At 32.9% G+C, this 18,354-nt stretch overlaps 1 protein-coding gene and 1 pseudogene across 1 annotated transcript; one reads left to right on the forward strand and one right to left on the reverse strand.

Moving 5' to 3' along the window:
* Positions 1 to 719: 719 nt before the first annotated feature.
* Positions 720 to 2,430, reverse strand: LOC107030406 (premnaspirodiene oxygenase-like). Its single transcript, XM_015231692.2, has 2 exons — positions 1,507 to 2,430; positions 720 to 1,428 (listed from the first exon to the last, which is right to left on the reverse strand). Exons 1-2 carry the CDS (start codon positions 2,395 to 2,397, stop codon positions 811 to 813), a joined length of 1,509 nt encoding a protein of 502 aa, XP_015087178.1. The 5' UTR covers positions 2,398 to 2,430; the 3' UTR covers positions 720 to 810.
* A 3,153-nt stretch (positions 2,431 to 5,583) lies between these two features.
* LOC107030407 lies at positions 5,584 to 9,053 on the forward strand (annotated as a pseudogene).
* The last annotated feature ends 9,301 nt before the right edge of the window (positions 9,054 to 18,354 follow it).

The following is an 18,354-nucleotide window of genomic DNA, read 5'->3' on the forward strand; positions in this document are numbered from 1 at the left end:
ACCTAACATGTCGCTCAATTCTAATCAGTAAGCAATGATTACTATTATGAGTTTGCGATAATCTGTTTAATTTACACGGAGAAAAAGTGTGAGCATGACAGTTGAGATCGATACAGCAGTTTATAAATTTCAAATCTTGAATCCTTTCACATACCCACTTATAACCAACCAACAGTAACGTTTGGTATTTGAGTGAATTTTAAATTTTTTCATTTTTGATCAACAAAGAATCGTACAGATGATTGAATAAGAACAACAGGAATATGATGGTAGTCCGAATCGGGGGATTGCAAATTCTGGAGAAGAAACCCCAAGGAAATGTTTCGTGTTTTCTTTCATGTGTCTTTTTGATTTTTGTTCTGCTTTTACCCTTTAGTTGATGTTTTGCACAAAAAGTTGACACTTAGATGGTTATGTCCTGTTTGAAAAAACTATGGAAGACAAAAGACTCGTTTTTGGTTATGGACTAGGTGTGTATTGTTGCTTTCATAACTTCTCTTTTAACAGTTTTATCCTATGTTGCTCTGACCTCACCCATAAAAGTGTATTACTTTTGGAGGAGCCGACACACACCTTGTGGTGTTTTTGAAAAACTCAAAGGAGCATGAATAATGAATCAAACTTTGAAATAAAAGAAAATTAACAAGATATGAGACTTGAATGTCTATTATAAGGTGTTCTTGTAACATATACTAAAACGATAGAAATGCATATCTTTTACAGTATAATGGAAAGACAAAATGGAATCTTGATACAACTTTATTCTTATAAGTAGAATTATATATAGATATAGGGCTCTTGTGTCCTGCATTAGGCGCAAACATAGGGCAAAGGAATCAAGAATAAGTTGTTTTTCCTTTCAAGAGCATTGCCAAATTTCTCAGTCATGTCTAGTTCATGAGGGTTCATTCCATTTGGAAGTTTCCAATCAAAATGGTATAGTAATAGTGCTATACTAAGTTCAACAGTAGCCATTGAAAATGATAACCCTGGACAGATTCTCCTTCCTGTACCAAAAGGCGTAAACTCGAAATGTGCTCCGGTAAAATCAAGGTGACTATCATTAAATCTCTCTGGATCAAATATTTCAGGATTTCGCCAATAGTTTGGATCCCTTGAAATTGCCCAAAAATTGACAAGAGCCATTGTGCCTTTAGGTATAACATAGCCATTAATCTCACACTCTTCCCTCGATTCTCTTGGAGCTAATAACGGAGCTAAAGGATGAAACCTTACTGTCTCCTTAACAATCATTTTTATGTATTTGAGTTTCTGAATATCGGCTTGATCGATTGAAGTTTCCTTTCCTTTAAATACTTGTCTTACTTCATCCTGTGCTTTCTTCATTATTTCGGGATTTTTCATTAGTTCTGAGAAAGCCCATTCCATTGTTGATGCTGAAGTTGTAGATCCTCCTGCAAACAAGTCCTGCATATCCAACAAAACTAATTAGTTTCGCGCAAAATTATCTAGTGGAATAATCGAGGTGTATGTCATTCAACTTACAATGATTATAGCCTTGATATTATCTCTTGTGATAGGAATTGAAAAATCTTGGCTCTTTTGAAGCCTTAAGAGAACATCAACTATATCTTCTTCTGAGGTCTCGCTATTTTGGGACTCATGTTCATTGATAATTTCTTCTAAAACATCATCAACCTCATCATGCATTTTCCGCAGTTTGTATTTTAATCCACTAATGAAATGAATCATCTTCATCGATGGAAAAAGATCCGCGAGATCAAACACTCCAGCTGAAGCAGCCACTGTCCTCATGATCTCAATCAAAGACCCCTGATTCTTACAAGCCCTGCCTACACTTGCTTTGCAAATAATCGAATTTGTGTACAAAGACAACGTTTCCGTCATGTTGATTGAACTTCCACCCTCAGAAGCACAACTTTTAATACAACTAACAAGATTATTTATCTCATTCATCATATTGGGATAAAATGACTGAATATTTTTATGACTAAGTAATTCCTGAATACAAATTTTACGCATTTGTCTCCAGAAATCACCGTAGTTACAAAATCCCATATCAGCATGGTCATAAAACATTTCGGTTCCAACCAAAAGCCTTGGTCGATTAGAGAAGATGAGATCGTGTTTTCTCATCACTTCTCTAACCATTTGAGGTGATGATACAACAATGGCTTCGCGTTCACCGAGTTTCATGTGCATTAAATCTCCATGTTTTGATGCTAACTTAGCAAGAGTGCGATGAGGTAGTAACTCAGATGATTGCCAATCAATAAGATGATGTAAGTTTCCAATCAATGGCAGTTTCCAAGGACCTGGAGGTAATTTTTTCTTACTATTACACTCTTTATACAATTTAGTAACAAGTAAAGTCAAAACTAGAAGTAGGGCACAAAGAAGAACAGTTAGCTCCATTTGTATTGTGTAGTGAAAAAAAATTAATCTTAGCTGAAATTGGTTATGTTTACTGTATATAAAATAAAAAATTGGTCACCTATTTATACAATTGAATTATATCATTGTGTATGAATTAAGTTATTTTTCAATAATTTGAGAGACCCTCATGTTATGCGGCCAGCCTCATGTGGAATTTTGGGCTTCACTAGGGAACTTGATTACTCTAACTCATCGGGGGAGGTGGTGGTGGTGGCTATCAAGCAACTTGAGACCAAAACAAAATGGAATTCTCTAGGGAAGGCACGCTAATTATTTGAGTACAAAAAGTATATATCAAATTATTGTGTTTGAAATAATATGAGTTCGGAGCCTAAAGGTATAAAATATTAACAAAAATTTCAAAACGGTATATAAAATTTTATATTAACCAAAACGGCAAAATCGCTGGAACAACAGCGATTTCCTCCATCGAAAAAAGCAAAATCGCTGCTACTGCAGCGATTTTGCAAAATGTGATTTTTTTTTAAAAAAAATTTAAATCGCTACCTAGGCAGCGATTTTCAATTTTTTTTTTTTAAAATCACATTTTGCAAAATCACTGTAATAGCAGCGATTTTGCTTTTTCCGGTGGAGGAAATCGTTATTGTTCCAGCGATTTTGCCGTTTTGGTTAATATAAAATTTTTATATATCGTTTTGAAATTTTTGTTAATATTTTATACCCTTTAGGCTCCGGACTCGAAATAATATAGCTAAGTGGACGTGATTCCAATAGATCTAAAGACGAAATTATAGTTTGGGATTACTTAGAGATTTATAAGTATATAGTTTACTTGATCATGATTCATAACTATATGTTAGAAGGTAGAGAGAGGCAAGCGAGATTGAGAGGTAAGAGAGAGGCAAATGAGATCTGAGAGAGAGAGAGGTTGAATACAAGTTATATTTGGTGTTGGTGTATCATGAATACAATTGATTTGTATCAATGAATACAATTATTTCAAAAACTATTGTATTTTCTTATACAATTCAATTGTATCAAGTGTATTAACGAATATAATTTATATCAACATATACTGAATGTGGTATTTCCTAACAAAGTATATTTGTATTCATCATCAATTTCCTTGTTTATTTGTATTGTGTTATCATGTGTATCTTTATCTGTATTTATTTTTCTTATTTTGCGTTTTTGTATTTATATTTGTATATGTTACCATCTATTCACCTAAAAAATAAGCATTTGACTTTGTATCATTGCCACATCAGTATTTATATACTCTAAATAAATACATATATGATACAATTGTATTCCGTCAATTACAGAGAGAGGAAGAGGCGAGCGATAGAGGATGGTGAGAGAAAAAAGAGGCGAACGAGAGAAGACAGAAAAAATAAAGAGAAACAAGCGAAAAAGGAGAGAGAAATTTGGTATAAAGTTCTAACAAAAACTATAGACTATAATTCTTTTAAAGTATAGTTATGTATTGTGAATACATATCACATATTTGCAAACAACATATTAGTTGTCTTAGCAAGAGAGTTTATCGTAATGTTTTGAAATATGTGAGCGTGAGCGTTCGGCAAAAAAATACATACTATATATAAGGTAATTTTTAAAATAGATTTTAAGTCACTTGAATACAAGATTAGAGGCGAATACTTAATTATTTAATAGTTCATGATTCACCGTGAGGTTCCTAATTCAAAATTTATGAACTATATTTTAATGTTTTAAACTTTCTTAATAAAAATTTCGAATACGCCATTCATCGAACTATTTATTGTCTAGTACATTATCTTTCTTTTTTGTTTAATAAAAAAAACAAAGATAACTTCCCTCGTACTGTCAATTTGTATTTTTCCATCGGTAAAATTGATCCAAAGAAAAAAAATTATCGACGAGTTTGAATGATAAATGAAGTTGATTGTGATTTTTAATTGACTATTTATGCAACAATGTTAAATAAAACAAGAAATTCCAACTTGTGGAGAGAAAACACAGGGTCAATTATGTACACTTTCTATTTTTGTATATTTAATTAAAATTTAGTACACAATAGAACTCTTTTTTAATTGGATTGGACCCAAACATTAATATTTAATTAATTTGAATAACAAATTTCATAAAAGGATTTGATATCAAAGCAGTAGCAGACCTTCAGGACTCTACTAGAAAAATGAAGTTGAAGACTTATTATTTTTTTCGAGCTAATTTACAAAAATAATTATATTTATAAGGTTAATGAATATCAATAGCTATAAGTATGTTATTTACGATAAATAGTTATAATTTATATCACGTTTTTGCTGTATTTTTGTATAGTTTTTTATTTTTTTTATTTATACATTAATACATCTTTAAGTACAACAAACTAAAAAAGGTTTTTACTCTAAATATAACCCACTATCCTTACATTACGTCCATATAATGAGCAAATTCTCATAGTTAACTTTATAACTAAAAATTACTTACTCCCTCCATTTCAAGACCTACTTTGACTTGAAACGGAGTTTAAGAAAAGAAATAAGACTTTTTAATCTTGTGGTTCTAATTTAAAGTTATGTCAAATGTACCAAAATACCCTTTAATCTTGTGGTCTTAAACATGTTATGTGGAAAGTTAAAGTTAAAGTGTTGCCAAAAAAGGAAATGGGTCATTCTTTTTGAAACAGACTAAAAAGGAAATAGGGTCATTCTTTTTTAAACGGAGGAGGTATTTAAAGACATATCAGATCATATTCTTTATGAGTTAAACAAAAATTGTTATACATAATACTCAATATTGTTGTTGTCTCCATAATTCTTATTTTGTTGTAGTAAAGGTATTAATATTTTTTTTTTTGTTGTTAATTCAAGTTCTTGTTGTAAGCAAATTGTTGAATTTGTGAATGAAGGTTAAGTATTTCAATTTTGAATAGATGAACTACATGACAATAGATACACTAGTTATTAAACAAAAAATAAATACACCGATATAAAATACAATGAATACATTGTTGTTAAACACAAAAATGAATATGTTGGATATAACTATACTTGTATCCCCGAGTTAACTTTTTATCTTGGATATAGTACTTATATATCTAGATATAACTGTATTCATAAATCAACATTTTAACTTTTGCCTATATAATACTACAATTAAGTATCTATATATACATATAAATATGGATACATTTCAACACTGTTCTTAAGCAGAAATATGGGTACATTATAAAACAAGTATCAAACTGTATAAGTATGATCACATTAGAAAACGAGCAAAAAAGATACAATTTGTGGGTATCAAACTGTATAAGTATAGACACATTAGAAAACGAGCAAAACAGATACAATTTGTGGGTATCAAACTGTATAAGTACGAGATAAATATGTAATTAAAAAGTACCTGATGGATACAAAATCAAAAAATCACTTCTACAGTGATAAAGTATCTTGAATTTGAATGAATTTGGGGGAAGAGGGGGACAGAAAATATGTGATGTATGAATGTTAATGAAAGAAAAATATTTGATGATGGTAAACATGGAAAAAGATCACAAATGTGTCTGCCATAATTAACTAGGCATTCAATTATAATTACTTTCCTATTTAATATTTATTAATTATATTAAATATAACTATATAACAATATATATATATATATATATATTCGTATAGAATTAACTTTGCTATTTATAGTCTAATTATATCCATATAACATGAAAAAATAAAATATAGCCATTTTATAAAGAATATTTAGAATTTGAATATATTTTGTCTCAATATGATTTAAACCCTCGATTTTTAAAAATAAAAAAAAATCAACCAACTTGACTAGCTTAATCATGTGTACATATATTCATTCGACGTGATAAATTTTTATGTTGGTGGCGTGAGTTTCTTAAAAACATAGACAGAAGGATGTATCTTGCAATTTTGGAGATAGTGCAAAAATGTTTTTTGTTCAACACAAAATTTAGGTTTAGGTCATGCTTCTGAAATGATTTTAGCCAAAACTCTAACCTTTTGTCTCTTTTGCTTTCATTCTGTTCATTTTTTCTTTTGATTATATTTCTCTTCTTTGAAGGTAAAATCAGTTTTAAGTTACAATTATGAGTTAAATGTGGAAAAAGCGTCATCCTCAAATGGGTTCGGTATAGCGGCATTCGAATTTAGTGGAAGCTCCCAGAAACCATGTGAGAAACCAAAAAAAAAAGATATGTCAAAATTTATGAATTGCCTTGGAAAGAAGTGATGATTTTAGTGGAAGAGGTTCCTACTGAAGAAAACCTTGAAATGCAGAGATTATAAAGCATCATGAGATGGTTGAAGCTTTAATAGTGAATAATGATGGGACAAATGGAAAAATTAAGGCATGTTGACATTAAAGAATGTTGTTAGATTTCCAATTCAAGGTTAAGTTGTTGAAAGTCATGAGGTGTTTAGGTATCTCAAGGAGGAATCCTTTCTAAACAAAATATAAACCAATTTAAGTTACGATTATGAGTTGAATGATTTAGCTATAGCGGGTGATGTTCTATATGTAATTCAAAAGCTTCTTCCTAGCTAGCTCTTTAAACAAAGAGACGACATCAAAATAAGTCTTTGCTCGATACAGATATTGGAGAAAACTAAAGATCTAAAGGCACAAACGGAGACGCACTATAAATCCTTAAAATTCACTCCATCTCAGTTCCCCACTGTTGGTGGATGGAGCTTTCTGGATTCTCTTATACAGAAACTGAATGAGATGTCGAAATCTAAAACTGGTTTTGATTTCCCGATGAAACGTCTTTTGGGTAATTTGGAGATAGAGAGCTATCAGCTCTTACATCCATTTTAGAGAAGAATCTATCATCCATTTTCAGAGATGTCGCCAAGGTGCACCATGACCATGAAATTCTTCAACATCTTCACAGGCGTACTATCAATTTGGCATATGAAGTTGAAATTGCGACTGACTCTCAGTATAATGTTTTTTGGCATACATTTTGCTCACTTCCTACAATCTTAAAAGAGATAATGCGCAGGTGAATGAGATGTGGTCAGCAGGCGTTGCTCTTAAGCCTTGCTATGTGGTAGCACCATTTAAACACCTGCCCACTCGACATAGCAATCCAGTGACTGATGAGGAGATAGTGGGTTTTTGGAATGACACAGAAAAAATGATTCAGTATCTGATTAGAGGGACAAATGAGCTAGACGTCATCCCAGTTGTAGGCATGGGGGGACAAGGGAAAACGACAATTGCTAGAAAGGTTTACGATTGTGACAACACTGTTTCTCATTTTTATGTTCAGGCATGGTGCATTGTTTCCCAACCGGAGAAAGCTATTACAAGAGATTATGAGTCAAGTTAATTACCAGTTCCAAGGATGACATCCTTGCTTATGAGTTGAGGAAAAACTTAATGTGCAAGAGATATCTCATTGTATTGGATGATATGTGGGATTTTATGGCATGGGATGACTTAAGGATTTGTTTTCCTGATGTTGGAAAATAGAAGCAGAATAATAGTAACAATTCGGCTCGAGAAAGTGGGTGAGCAAGTCAAGTGAGATATCTCTTGATCGTGAGTCCGAAGATTATCGTTGGGCTACTATGCAGTTGAGTTTTGATAACTTAGCGGATTGTTTAAAGCCTTGTATTCTTTATATGGGGATGTTTCCGGAGGATGCAACAATTCCAGTTTCTAAATTGATGAGTAGCGGAAGACTTTGTGGAGAACATTGAATCTGCTGAAGGTTACTTGATGGATCTCATTAGCAGTAATGTGGTTATGGTTTCAAAGAAAGAATATAATGGTAAGGTCAAATATTGTCAGGTTCATGACGTAGTGCTTCCTTTTTGCTTGGAGAAGAGAAGAGAAGAACGGTTTATATTGGCAGTGAAGGGGCATTGTAGCCAGCTTCAACCTTTTGAATGGAAGGAAAGTCGAGTGAGCTACAGTATCAGTAAAGAGCTTTCCAAGTTTGCATCTCTCGAATCCAAAACACGAAAGGCTTTCCACCAACACTTGAGGTCACTGATAACGATATATGATGGAGAACTTATTAATGGGATTTCCTTCTATGATATTCTTAAATTGCGACTTGTTAAGGTCTTGGATTTGAGTTCTCATAAAGTGCATTTTTTGTCGACAGCTACATTGAAGGATCCTCTAAATTGGAAAATTTGAGGACATTAAAGAATATCGTTAGATTTCCAATTGATAAAGTGGATGTATTATCAAGGAGGTGTCCTAATCTTCAACAGCTTCACATCAAATTTGAATATGGCGGCAATAATGATTCTGCAGGGCCTTTTTGTCTCGCATTGGAGAATCTTAGCCAGCTTGAAATACTTCACCTTTCCGTTGAGTCGCCCCTCAGTGTATCTGGGTTACAATTGCCTTCAAATTTAAACAAGTTGTTACTAACTGAAACTCATATAGAAAACCTGACTTCCTTCCTTGACGGACTACTAAGCCTGGAGTATCTCCAATTACGCGATTCTGTTCAAATCAGAGATTGGTGCCTTGGAGATGTCACGTTCCATAAACTTAACTTGTTGAAACTGGCGTTTTTAAGTATCTCAAGCTGAAATGTCTCGGAGGAATCCTTTCCCTTCCCCTGCTTGAAATACTTGTTATAAGCGGGTGTCAACAACCTCGAGGAGATCCCCCTTAGCTTTACAGATATTCTAAGTTGAAGCCATTGAAGGATGCGATCGTATTGTTATCACTACCCAAGTAAGTAGAAACAAATTAAACTCCTAAATATATTCTGTTTTTCAGTATCTAATGTGCAAGCTATATGTTCAATACAGGATTATGGAGGAAAGAATATAAGGCGACTATGAATCAAGTATGTGCTTGTCAACAATTGATGCTTGCTTTCGCATAATTGAGCACCAGGATTTGTTTGAATTTGAAAACTGCAGCAAAAGCACAGACAGTCTATTGCATCCTCTTATATTGTAATGCTAATACTCATTGCTACGTTTGTTTTGATTCACCAACTCTATTTATCAAATGGTGATTTCTTGTTGCCTTCTGTATCACTGTCAAAATCATTGTTTCGTTTTTGTTTTTGTAATTTGGTGGTTATTAATTTCTATAATCCCTTCATTTTACAACTTATATGCAGCACGAGACCTGCAAAATTCTACATGTACACAAGTTTTTTATTTTTTGGTTGAATACAAAGAACATTTCCCAATCATCAATCAATAATTTAGATATTTAGCAGCAGAGAATAATAAGTTGAATTGAAAGATGAGTTTGGAATGTGATTTGCATGTAGATTCAAAGACATTGGTAGTTTAACACCAAATGATATGTACGAAACATGTACGATATGTTGTTTACGCTCTTCAAAAATGTCGTCAAACTTCTTGTATTTTTTGAGAATGGGACATGGTGCAACAATATTTTTTCAGAGTTTATGCATTATAGGAAGCCAGATACATATCACCTGTAAAACCCCTACTCAGATTTCCAGGAGGACAATGGTGGCGTCTCAGAATTTATCGAACCAAATAAGATTTTACTTGTGTGAATTATAAGACTCTGAGGGGCTGTTTGGTGTGAAGGATAACACTAAATAGTTCCGGGATAAAATTATAGATGCCATTAATTTTCTGTTTTGAATTGGGAAGTTTGGATTAACTTATCCCATGCTTAATAATTACTCCCTCCGTCCATTTTTATTTCATAAATTACTTAGCAATTAAAAAATGTAGTGTAATAATAAGACAATATTCTCATGATCATGCTAATTAATGGTACGAATTAATATTAGTTAGTAACAAAAGTTAGGTAATATGTTTATGCGTGTTGCTTCTAATTCTTCCGTTATTCCAACTCGTAAATGCCAATTTAAAAGATAATTTTATTCGTATCTTAATGTTCAAAATAATTTTATTTTATATTACGATATGATCATATAAATTAAATGATATTTCGGTATTTTAGAGCAAATATTTTTTAAAAAGAAAAATATTTGTATCACGAGGCAAATGAGTCCAATTTAAACGAATGGCACAGGAAAGGAAATTGCCAATTGTATAGTATAAAAAGTGAAAATTGTAATACCGCATGCAAATAGACAACAGTAGAAAAATTTGGTTGAGCAATCAAAACTTTTGTTGGAGAGCTTTTAGGAAGTATGCAATGGATATTCTTTTTATACAACAAATCTCAGGATAACTAATTAAAGCATAAATAATCTCAAGATAACTTATCTCAACAGGTAATGTTCTATATGTCATTAAAAACTTCTTCCTAGCTCTATAAACAAAGATGATACTAATAAAATAAGTACTTGCTCGATACAAATATTGGAGAAAACTAAAATCTAAAGGCATAAGTAGAGGCTTACTACAAATCCTTAAAATTCACTCCATCTCAATTCCAACTGTTTGTGGATTGAACGTTTTGGATTTTCTTATAAGAAAACTGAATAAGTTGTCGAAATTTGAATCTGATTTAGATTTTTTGATAAAACATCTTTTAAGTAATTTGGAGAAATGATGTCCAACTGGATCCATAGCTAAGGTCTTAACGGATGTTCATAAATTTTTTTGGCAAAAGTGACGTCGGAATTTCGGATCACCAAAAAAGATGGTGGACTATAACACATGAAAATCGGTAAAATATGGGAGATTTACCTGCTATGGGGCTCGTTTGTCCTTGAAAATGGGTCGTTTTGGCCGTCAGGGCCAACTGGCTCCATAGCTAAGGTCTTAACGGACATCCATGAAAAATTTCGGCAAAAATGACGTCGAAATTCTGGATCACCAAAAAAGATAGTGGACTATGGCACATGAAAATCGGCAATATGGGGGATTTACCTGCTTTGAACTCGTTTGACCTTGAAAATAGGTCGTTTTGGCCGTCAGGGCCAACTGGCTCCATAGCTAAGGTTTTAACGGACGTCCACAAAAACTTTGACAAAAATGACGCTGGAATTTCGGATCACCAAAAAGATGGTGGACTATAGCACACGAAAATCCACAAAATGGGAGGTTTACCTGCCCTCGTGCTCGTTTGACCTTGAAAAAGGAACTTTTGACCGTCAAGGCCAACTCAATCCATAACTAACAGACGTCTACAAAAATATTTTGTAAAAGTGACGCCTAATTTCGGATCACCAAAAAAAATGGTGGACTATAGCAAACAAAAAATGGCAAAATAGAGATTTTACCTGCTCTGGTACTCATTTGACCTTGAAATTGGGTCGTTTTGGCTGTGCTGACCAACTCAATCTATAGCTAAGGTCTAAACAAACGTTTGACAAAAGTGACATCGGAATTCTGAATCACAAAAAATCTATAGACTATAGCAAATGAAAAATCAGCAAAATGGGGGTTTACCTCCTTTGGTGCTCGTTTGACCTTGAAAATGGGTTGTTTTTGCTCTGGTGACCAACTGACTCCATAGCTAAGGTCTTAACAGGCATTCATGAAAAATTTTGGCAAAAGTGACGTTGGAATTTCGAATCACCAAATATCCATGGACTATAGCACACAAAAATCAGTAGGGGTTTATCTGCTCTGGTGCTCGTTTGACCTTGAAAATGGGTTGTTTTGACCGTGGTGACCAACTATTTCCATGGCTAAGGTCTTAATGGACGTTCAAGGAAAATTTTGGCAGAAGTGACGGTGAAATTTTGGATCACCAAAAATCCATAGATTATAGCATACAAAAAATTGACAAAATGGGAGGTTTACCTGCTTTGGTGCTCCTTTGACCTTGAAAATGGGTCGTTTTGTCTGTGGTGACCAACTAGATCCATAGATAAGGTCTTAACGGACGTCAACGAAAATTTTTGGCAAAAGTAACGTCGAAATTATGGATCATTAAAAAATCATGGATTATATAGCACACGAAAAAATGGCAAAATAGGGGGTTTACCTGCTCTTGCTCGTTTGACCTTGAAAAATGATCGTTTTAGCTGTGGTGACCAACTGGCTCCATAACTAAGGTCTTAACGGACGTCCATGAATTTTTTTAGCAAAAGTCATGTAAAAATTTTGAATCACTAAATATCCATGGATTACAGCACACGAAAATTGGCAAAATGGGGATTTACTTGCTCTAGTGTTGTTTGACCTTGAAAATGGGTATTTTGATCGTGGTGAGCAATTGACTCCATAGCTAAGGTCTTAAATGATGTCCACAAAATTTTTTGACAAAAGTGACATCGGAATTAAGGATCACCAAATATCCATGGACTATAACACACGAAAAATTGGTAAAATGGGTGGTTTAGTGCTCCGACGCTTGTTTGACCTTGAAATGGGCCGTTTCGGCTGTAACAACCAATTGGATCCATATCTAAGGTCTTAACGGACGTTGATGAATATTTTTGACAAAAGTGACGTCAGAATTTCAGATCACCAAAATATATGGTGGACTATAACACACAAAAATTGACAAAATAGGGGGTTTACCTGCTCTATGGCTCGTTTGACCTTGAAAATGGGTCATTTTGGCCATCAAGGGCTATTGGATCCATAGCTAAGGTTTTAACAGACGTCCATTTAAATGTTTGACAAAAATAACGTCGAAATTTTGGACCACAAAATAAATTGGCGGATTTATAGCACATGAAAATATGAAAAATTGGGGTTTTACTTGTTCTGGTGCTCGTTTAACCTTGAAAATTGACCGTTTTGGCCGTTAGGACTAACTTACTCCATAACTAAGGTCTTAACAGATGTTAATGAAAACTTTGGCAAAACTGATGTCCAAATTCCAGATTACCAGAAAAGATGGTGGACTATAGCACATGAAAATCGACAAAATAGAGGATTTACCTTCTACCTTGAAAATGGATTGTTTTGGCCCCAGGGCCAACTGGCTCCATATCTAAGGTCTTAACTGCATCCACGAAAGATTTCAGCAAAAATGACGTTAGAATTTCATATCACAAAAAAAAATGATGGAATTTAGCATACGAAAATTGGCAAAATTGAGGGTTTACCTGCTCTAATGTTCATTTGACCTTGAAAAATGATCGTTTTAGCAGTCATGGCCAACTGGCTCGATAACTAATGTCTTAGCGAACGTCCATAAAAAATTTTTTGCAAAAGGACATCGGATCACTAAAAAGAATGGTGGACTATAGCACACGGAAACTAAAAAATAGGGGTTTTACCTGCTGCTCTGGTGCTCGTTTGACCTTGATAATAGGTCGTTTTGGCCGTGCTGACCAACTGGATCCATAACTAAGGTTTTAATGGATGTCCACAAAATTCTTTAGCAAAAATAACGTCGAAATTTCGTATCACAAAAAAAGATGGTGAACTATAACACACGAAAATTGACATAATTTGAGGTTTACATGCTCTGGGCTCGTTTGACCTTTAAAATTGATCGTTTTGGCCATTAGGGCCAACTGGGTCTATAACTAAAGTCTTAAGACGTTCATTTAAATTTTGACAATAATAACGTCGGAATTCTAGATCACCAAAAAAGATGATGGACTATAGCACATGAAAATCGGTAAAATGGGGGATTTACCTGCTCTGGGCTCGTTTGACCTTGAAAATCGGTCGTTTTGGCCGTCAGGTCCAACTAGCTCCATAACTAAGGTCATTAAGGACGTCCATAAAAAATTTCAGCAAAAATGACATGAAAATTCTGGATAACTAAAAAGATGGTTGACTATAGCGCACAAAAATTGATAAAATTGGGGGTTTACTTGTTTCGGGCTCATTTGACCTTGCAAATGAGTTGTTTTCGTCGTCAGGGATCAATTGTCTCCATAGCTAAGGTCTTAACGGACGTCCACAAATATTTCGGCAAAAATGACGTTGAAATTTCGAATCTGCAACAAAAATGGTTGACTATTGCATACAAAAATCGGCAAAATGTGGGGTTTACCTGCTCTGGTATTTGTTTGATCTTGAAAAAGGGTTGTTTTGGCCATCATGAACAACTGGATCCATAGCTAAGGTCTTAACAGACGTCCACACAATTTTTTGGCAACAGCAATGTCGAAATTTCGGATCACTAAAATTGATAGTGGACTATAGCATACGAAGATTGGTAAAATGGAAGATTTTTTACCTGCTCTAGTGCTCGTTTGAAATTGAAAATGGGTTGTTTTTTCGTGGTGATTAACTTGGTCCATAGCTAAGGTTTTAACGGATGCCAAAAAAAATTTTTGCAAAAGTGTTGTCGAAATTCGGGATCACCAAAAATGCTTAAGACTATAACACAAGAAAAATCGGCAAAATAAAGGGGTTTACCTGCTCTGGTGCTCGTTTGACCTTGAAAATGAGTCATTTTTTCCATGGTGACAACTCCATAGCTTAGGACTTAACAGACGTCCATGAAATTTTTTGACAAAAGTAACGTCGGAATTCCGGACTACCAAATATCCATGAACTATATAGCACACGAAAATCAATAAAATGGGGGTTTACCTGCTCTGGTGTTCGTTTGTCCTTGAAAATGGGTCGCCTTGGTCGTGCTGACCAACTAGCTCCATAGCTAAGGTCTTAAGGGACGTCCATGAAAATTTTTGGCAAAAAAAAGATGTCGAGATTTTGAATCACTATCCAATTTAGAGAAGGAGTTGTCATCTTTAATTTATCATCCATTTTCGTTGATGTCGCAAAGGTACACCATGAACATAAAATTCCTAAATATCTTTAGAGACGTACCATCAATTTAGCATATGAAGATGAGGTTGCCATTGACTTTATTCTTGCTCACTATAATTATTTTTTGCATTTTTTTTTTCTCACTTCCTACAATCTCAAAAGAGATCAAACAAATCAATGCACAAATGACTGAAATGTGGTGCCTTGTAGATGAGGAGATAATGGGTTTTGGGAATGACACAAAAAAGATTCAGTTTCGGATTATGGGTATAAATGAGCTAGATGTCATCCCAATTGTAGGCATGGGGAACAAAAGTGTAATGACCCGGTTGATCATTTTTTAAAGTCTCATAAAATTATATTTTTATCCCTTCGCATATTGATTTAGAGTCTTTTTTGTTTGAGTTTTGAAAAGTTGTCTCAAATTGTGTGTGTTTTTGAAGATTTGAGGTTTTAAGTTGGAAAATTTTGAGATTTTAGCCTATAGGTTGACTTTGATCAATATCTGGTGTTCGGATGCTCGAATCAGAATTTCACGAGTTCCTTGGATTCCAAGGATCATTTTAGGCCTAAGTGAGGTCTTGATTGATTTTTGAGAGGTCTCGGGCTTGTTTTCACCTTTTTAGGTGTTATGTTAGTTTCTTGTGACTTCAGGTATGTTAGATCAAGGAGACCCAGATTTATATTTCGACGATTTCATTGAGTCTAGAACATCGATTATAATTAAATTTCATATATGGTTTGTATATATGGTCCATTTGAATTATTCAAAATAGCACAACTTTGCCCTTGTTCTTTTATTTATTTTTTAAGGGGAGGGGATCAATTTACGAGACATATAATAACATATAATGTAAAAAATAAGTAGTTTATGCATATAAACACTTCTTATTTTATGTAACAAAAATGATGAGGTTTTTTTCTCCAAATCCTCATACACTAGGCTTGAATTTTATTTACATCACATGCATTTCTTTCCATAACTATTTAAATTTACTTTTACATTAATAATAGTAATTACTTTATTTGACTCACTCTAAGAATAATATGATAAAAAATTTAAAATTCAAAATATCTTGATAAACTGCAATCCCTCGAAAAGAGTGTTTTAATTTGACTTGGCACGAAGCGTAAACAAATAAAGAATATTTTTGATTTTGTGGTCCTAAATTAAAATTATGTCAAATATACAAACTGCATTTAATCTTGTGGCCTTGAACATGCTACGTCGGAAAATGAAATTAAAATGTTATCAAAAAATAAGATAAAAAATAGATCATTCTTTTTGAAACAAACCAAAAAGAAAAGTACATCATTCTTTTTCTAAACAAAAGGAATACGGCTTATCAACTTATCATAAACAGTGTAAAACCAACCTAAAATTAAAAGGCCAAAAAGCATATATTTTAAAGTAAAAATTTAAGGAATCCCATAGTGTAATTCAATAATTACATTCTGTCCCGACAAATTTAGTATTTACAAAAAATCCCTTAAATTTGTTGTTCCGTGATACTTTAGACTCTAGTGATACATGGTAAATGATACATGGTAAGTTTAAACTGTTGAGAAAAAAATGGGGAAAAAATGGTACAATTAATGTTGTTACTAAAACAGCTTAATTTAAGGTAACAGATCATTAATCACCATAAAATCAGCACGTAATTGGATATTAATTTCAAATTTTGAAAATCAAAGATTATATCATCTATTTTGAAAACATTTTTTATGAACAATCTGTTAAATTTCGAACTATATTAATTTTATTGTTGTTACAGTGGATTTTTCAAGATGAATACTTCGATTTTGATGAGACATTCCGGAATTTGGGTGAACGAATTGCAGTATGAAAGTTACAAAATCGATGGAATTGTTGTTGGAGATTCAATTTCGTTTTCTAATCTCAAAGCAGCAATTGCAGCCGAGTTGGATATTGATGTATCAAGGAAAGAAATTGAAATTCGATACATTGTAGAAGGTAACTCCTGTCCGATGAAACTTAAGAACGATATGAGTGTTAAACTATATTTTGAACTGAAAAAAAACGAGCCTGGATTTTCAGTGTATCCATTATGTATTGACACAATTGAAAAGAATAGTGGTACTGTACATAACTTTGATGGAACAAGTGGAGAAATAACGTGTGTGGAAGGCACAACACATGAAAAACATGTGATACATGTCTACTACATGTATCAGTGAATTAACTAAAACATTATAACATGTGATACATATCTAATACATGTATCAGAAACATCGACTAAACAATATACACACTGATTCTATATGTATCATCAAGTACAGTGGATGACGCATTTATTAAACTTAGTGAATGATACATTATAACAATTTTCAAAACATGTATCAGTACATCAACTAAACAACTGATACCTTACTGATACATGATATCAGTTTTCAGAAATTCATACTACATGCAAAACATGTGATACATATCTACTACATGTATCAGTGCATTGACTAAACACTGTACACACTGATTCTATATGTATCATCAAACATAGTTGATGACGCATTTACTAAACTTATTGAATGATACATTATAACAATTTTCAAAACTTCATGATACATATAAAATATTATGATACACAACAAATTCATGTATCAATTCACCATCTAAAACACTATACACACTTATTCAAATGTATCAGCAAGCACACTTGATTCCTTAAAATTTTTACTAATTTTAACAACAGTTTTAAGTACCAAAATACTAATCAAAGACTTTTTCCTATTTTCTTTCCAATTTTCATCGTCGGAATCATATATCCTTCTATTAATTAACGGATCCATTACTATGATGTAATAGAACAATTAACAAAAACAAAAAAGAGAAGAATATACGAATTGATGATGGATTAATAATGAAAAGATGCTGGGTTCAAACGATTACAGATTAAGAAGAAATAGACGATGATGGATTAAGAATAAAAAGAAGAAAAGAATAAAATATGCTGGGTTAAGAAGAATGAAGATGATTATGGAAAAAAAAGAACTGAAACTTGATGGAGTAAGAACAAAACGGTAGAAGAAAAGAGAAGTTGTCCTGCTTCCTGAAATTTTTACTTTTTTAAATTTCAAATTTTTTGAATTTTGAAATTTAAAATTTCAAAATTTGGTCTTTTATTTAAAATTAATTAAATTTAATAATTCAAAATCAAAAAGCTGATTTTAAAGGTTGAGTGTTTAAATGGATAAAATTCAAAATTCAAAAACTGATTTAAGAGGTTGAGTGTTTTAATGGAGAAAAAATAGGCATTAAAATGGGTAAATGTGTATTATAGGAGAGAGAATGTAATGTATCTAAAAACTTACACTAAAATAAAAAAAAAAAGGAATTATGTAATATTTAAAAAAAGTAGGGAAAATTAGAGAATATAAA

The sequence above is a fragment of the Solanum pennellii genome, chromosome 9, assembly GCF_001406875.1.
Source record: "Solanum pennellii chromosome 9, SPENNV200".
Classification (NCBI taxonomy): domain Eukaryota; kingdom Viridiplantae; phylum Streptophyta; class Magnoliopsida; order Solanales; family Solanaceae; genus Solanum; species Solanum pennellii.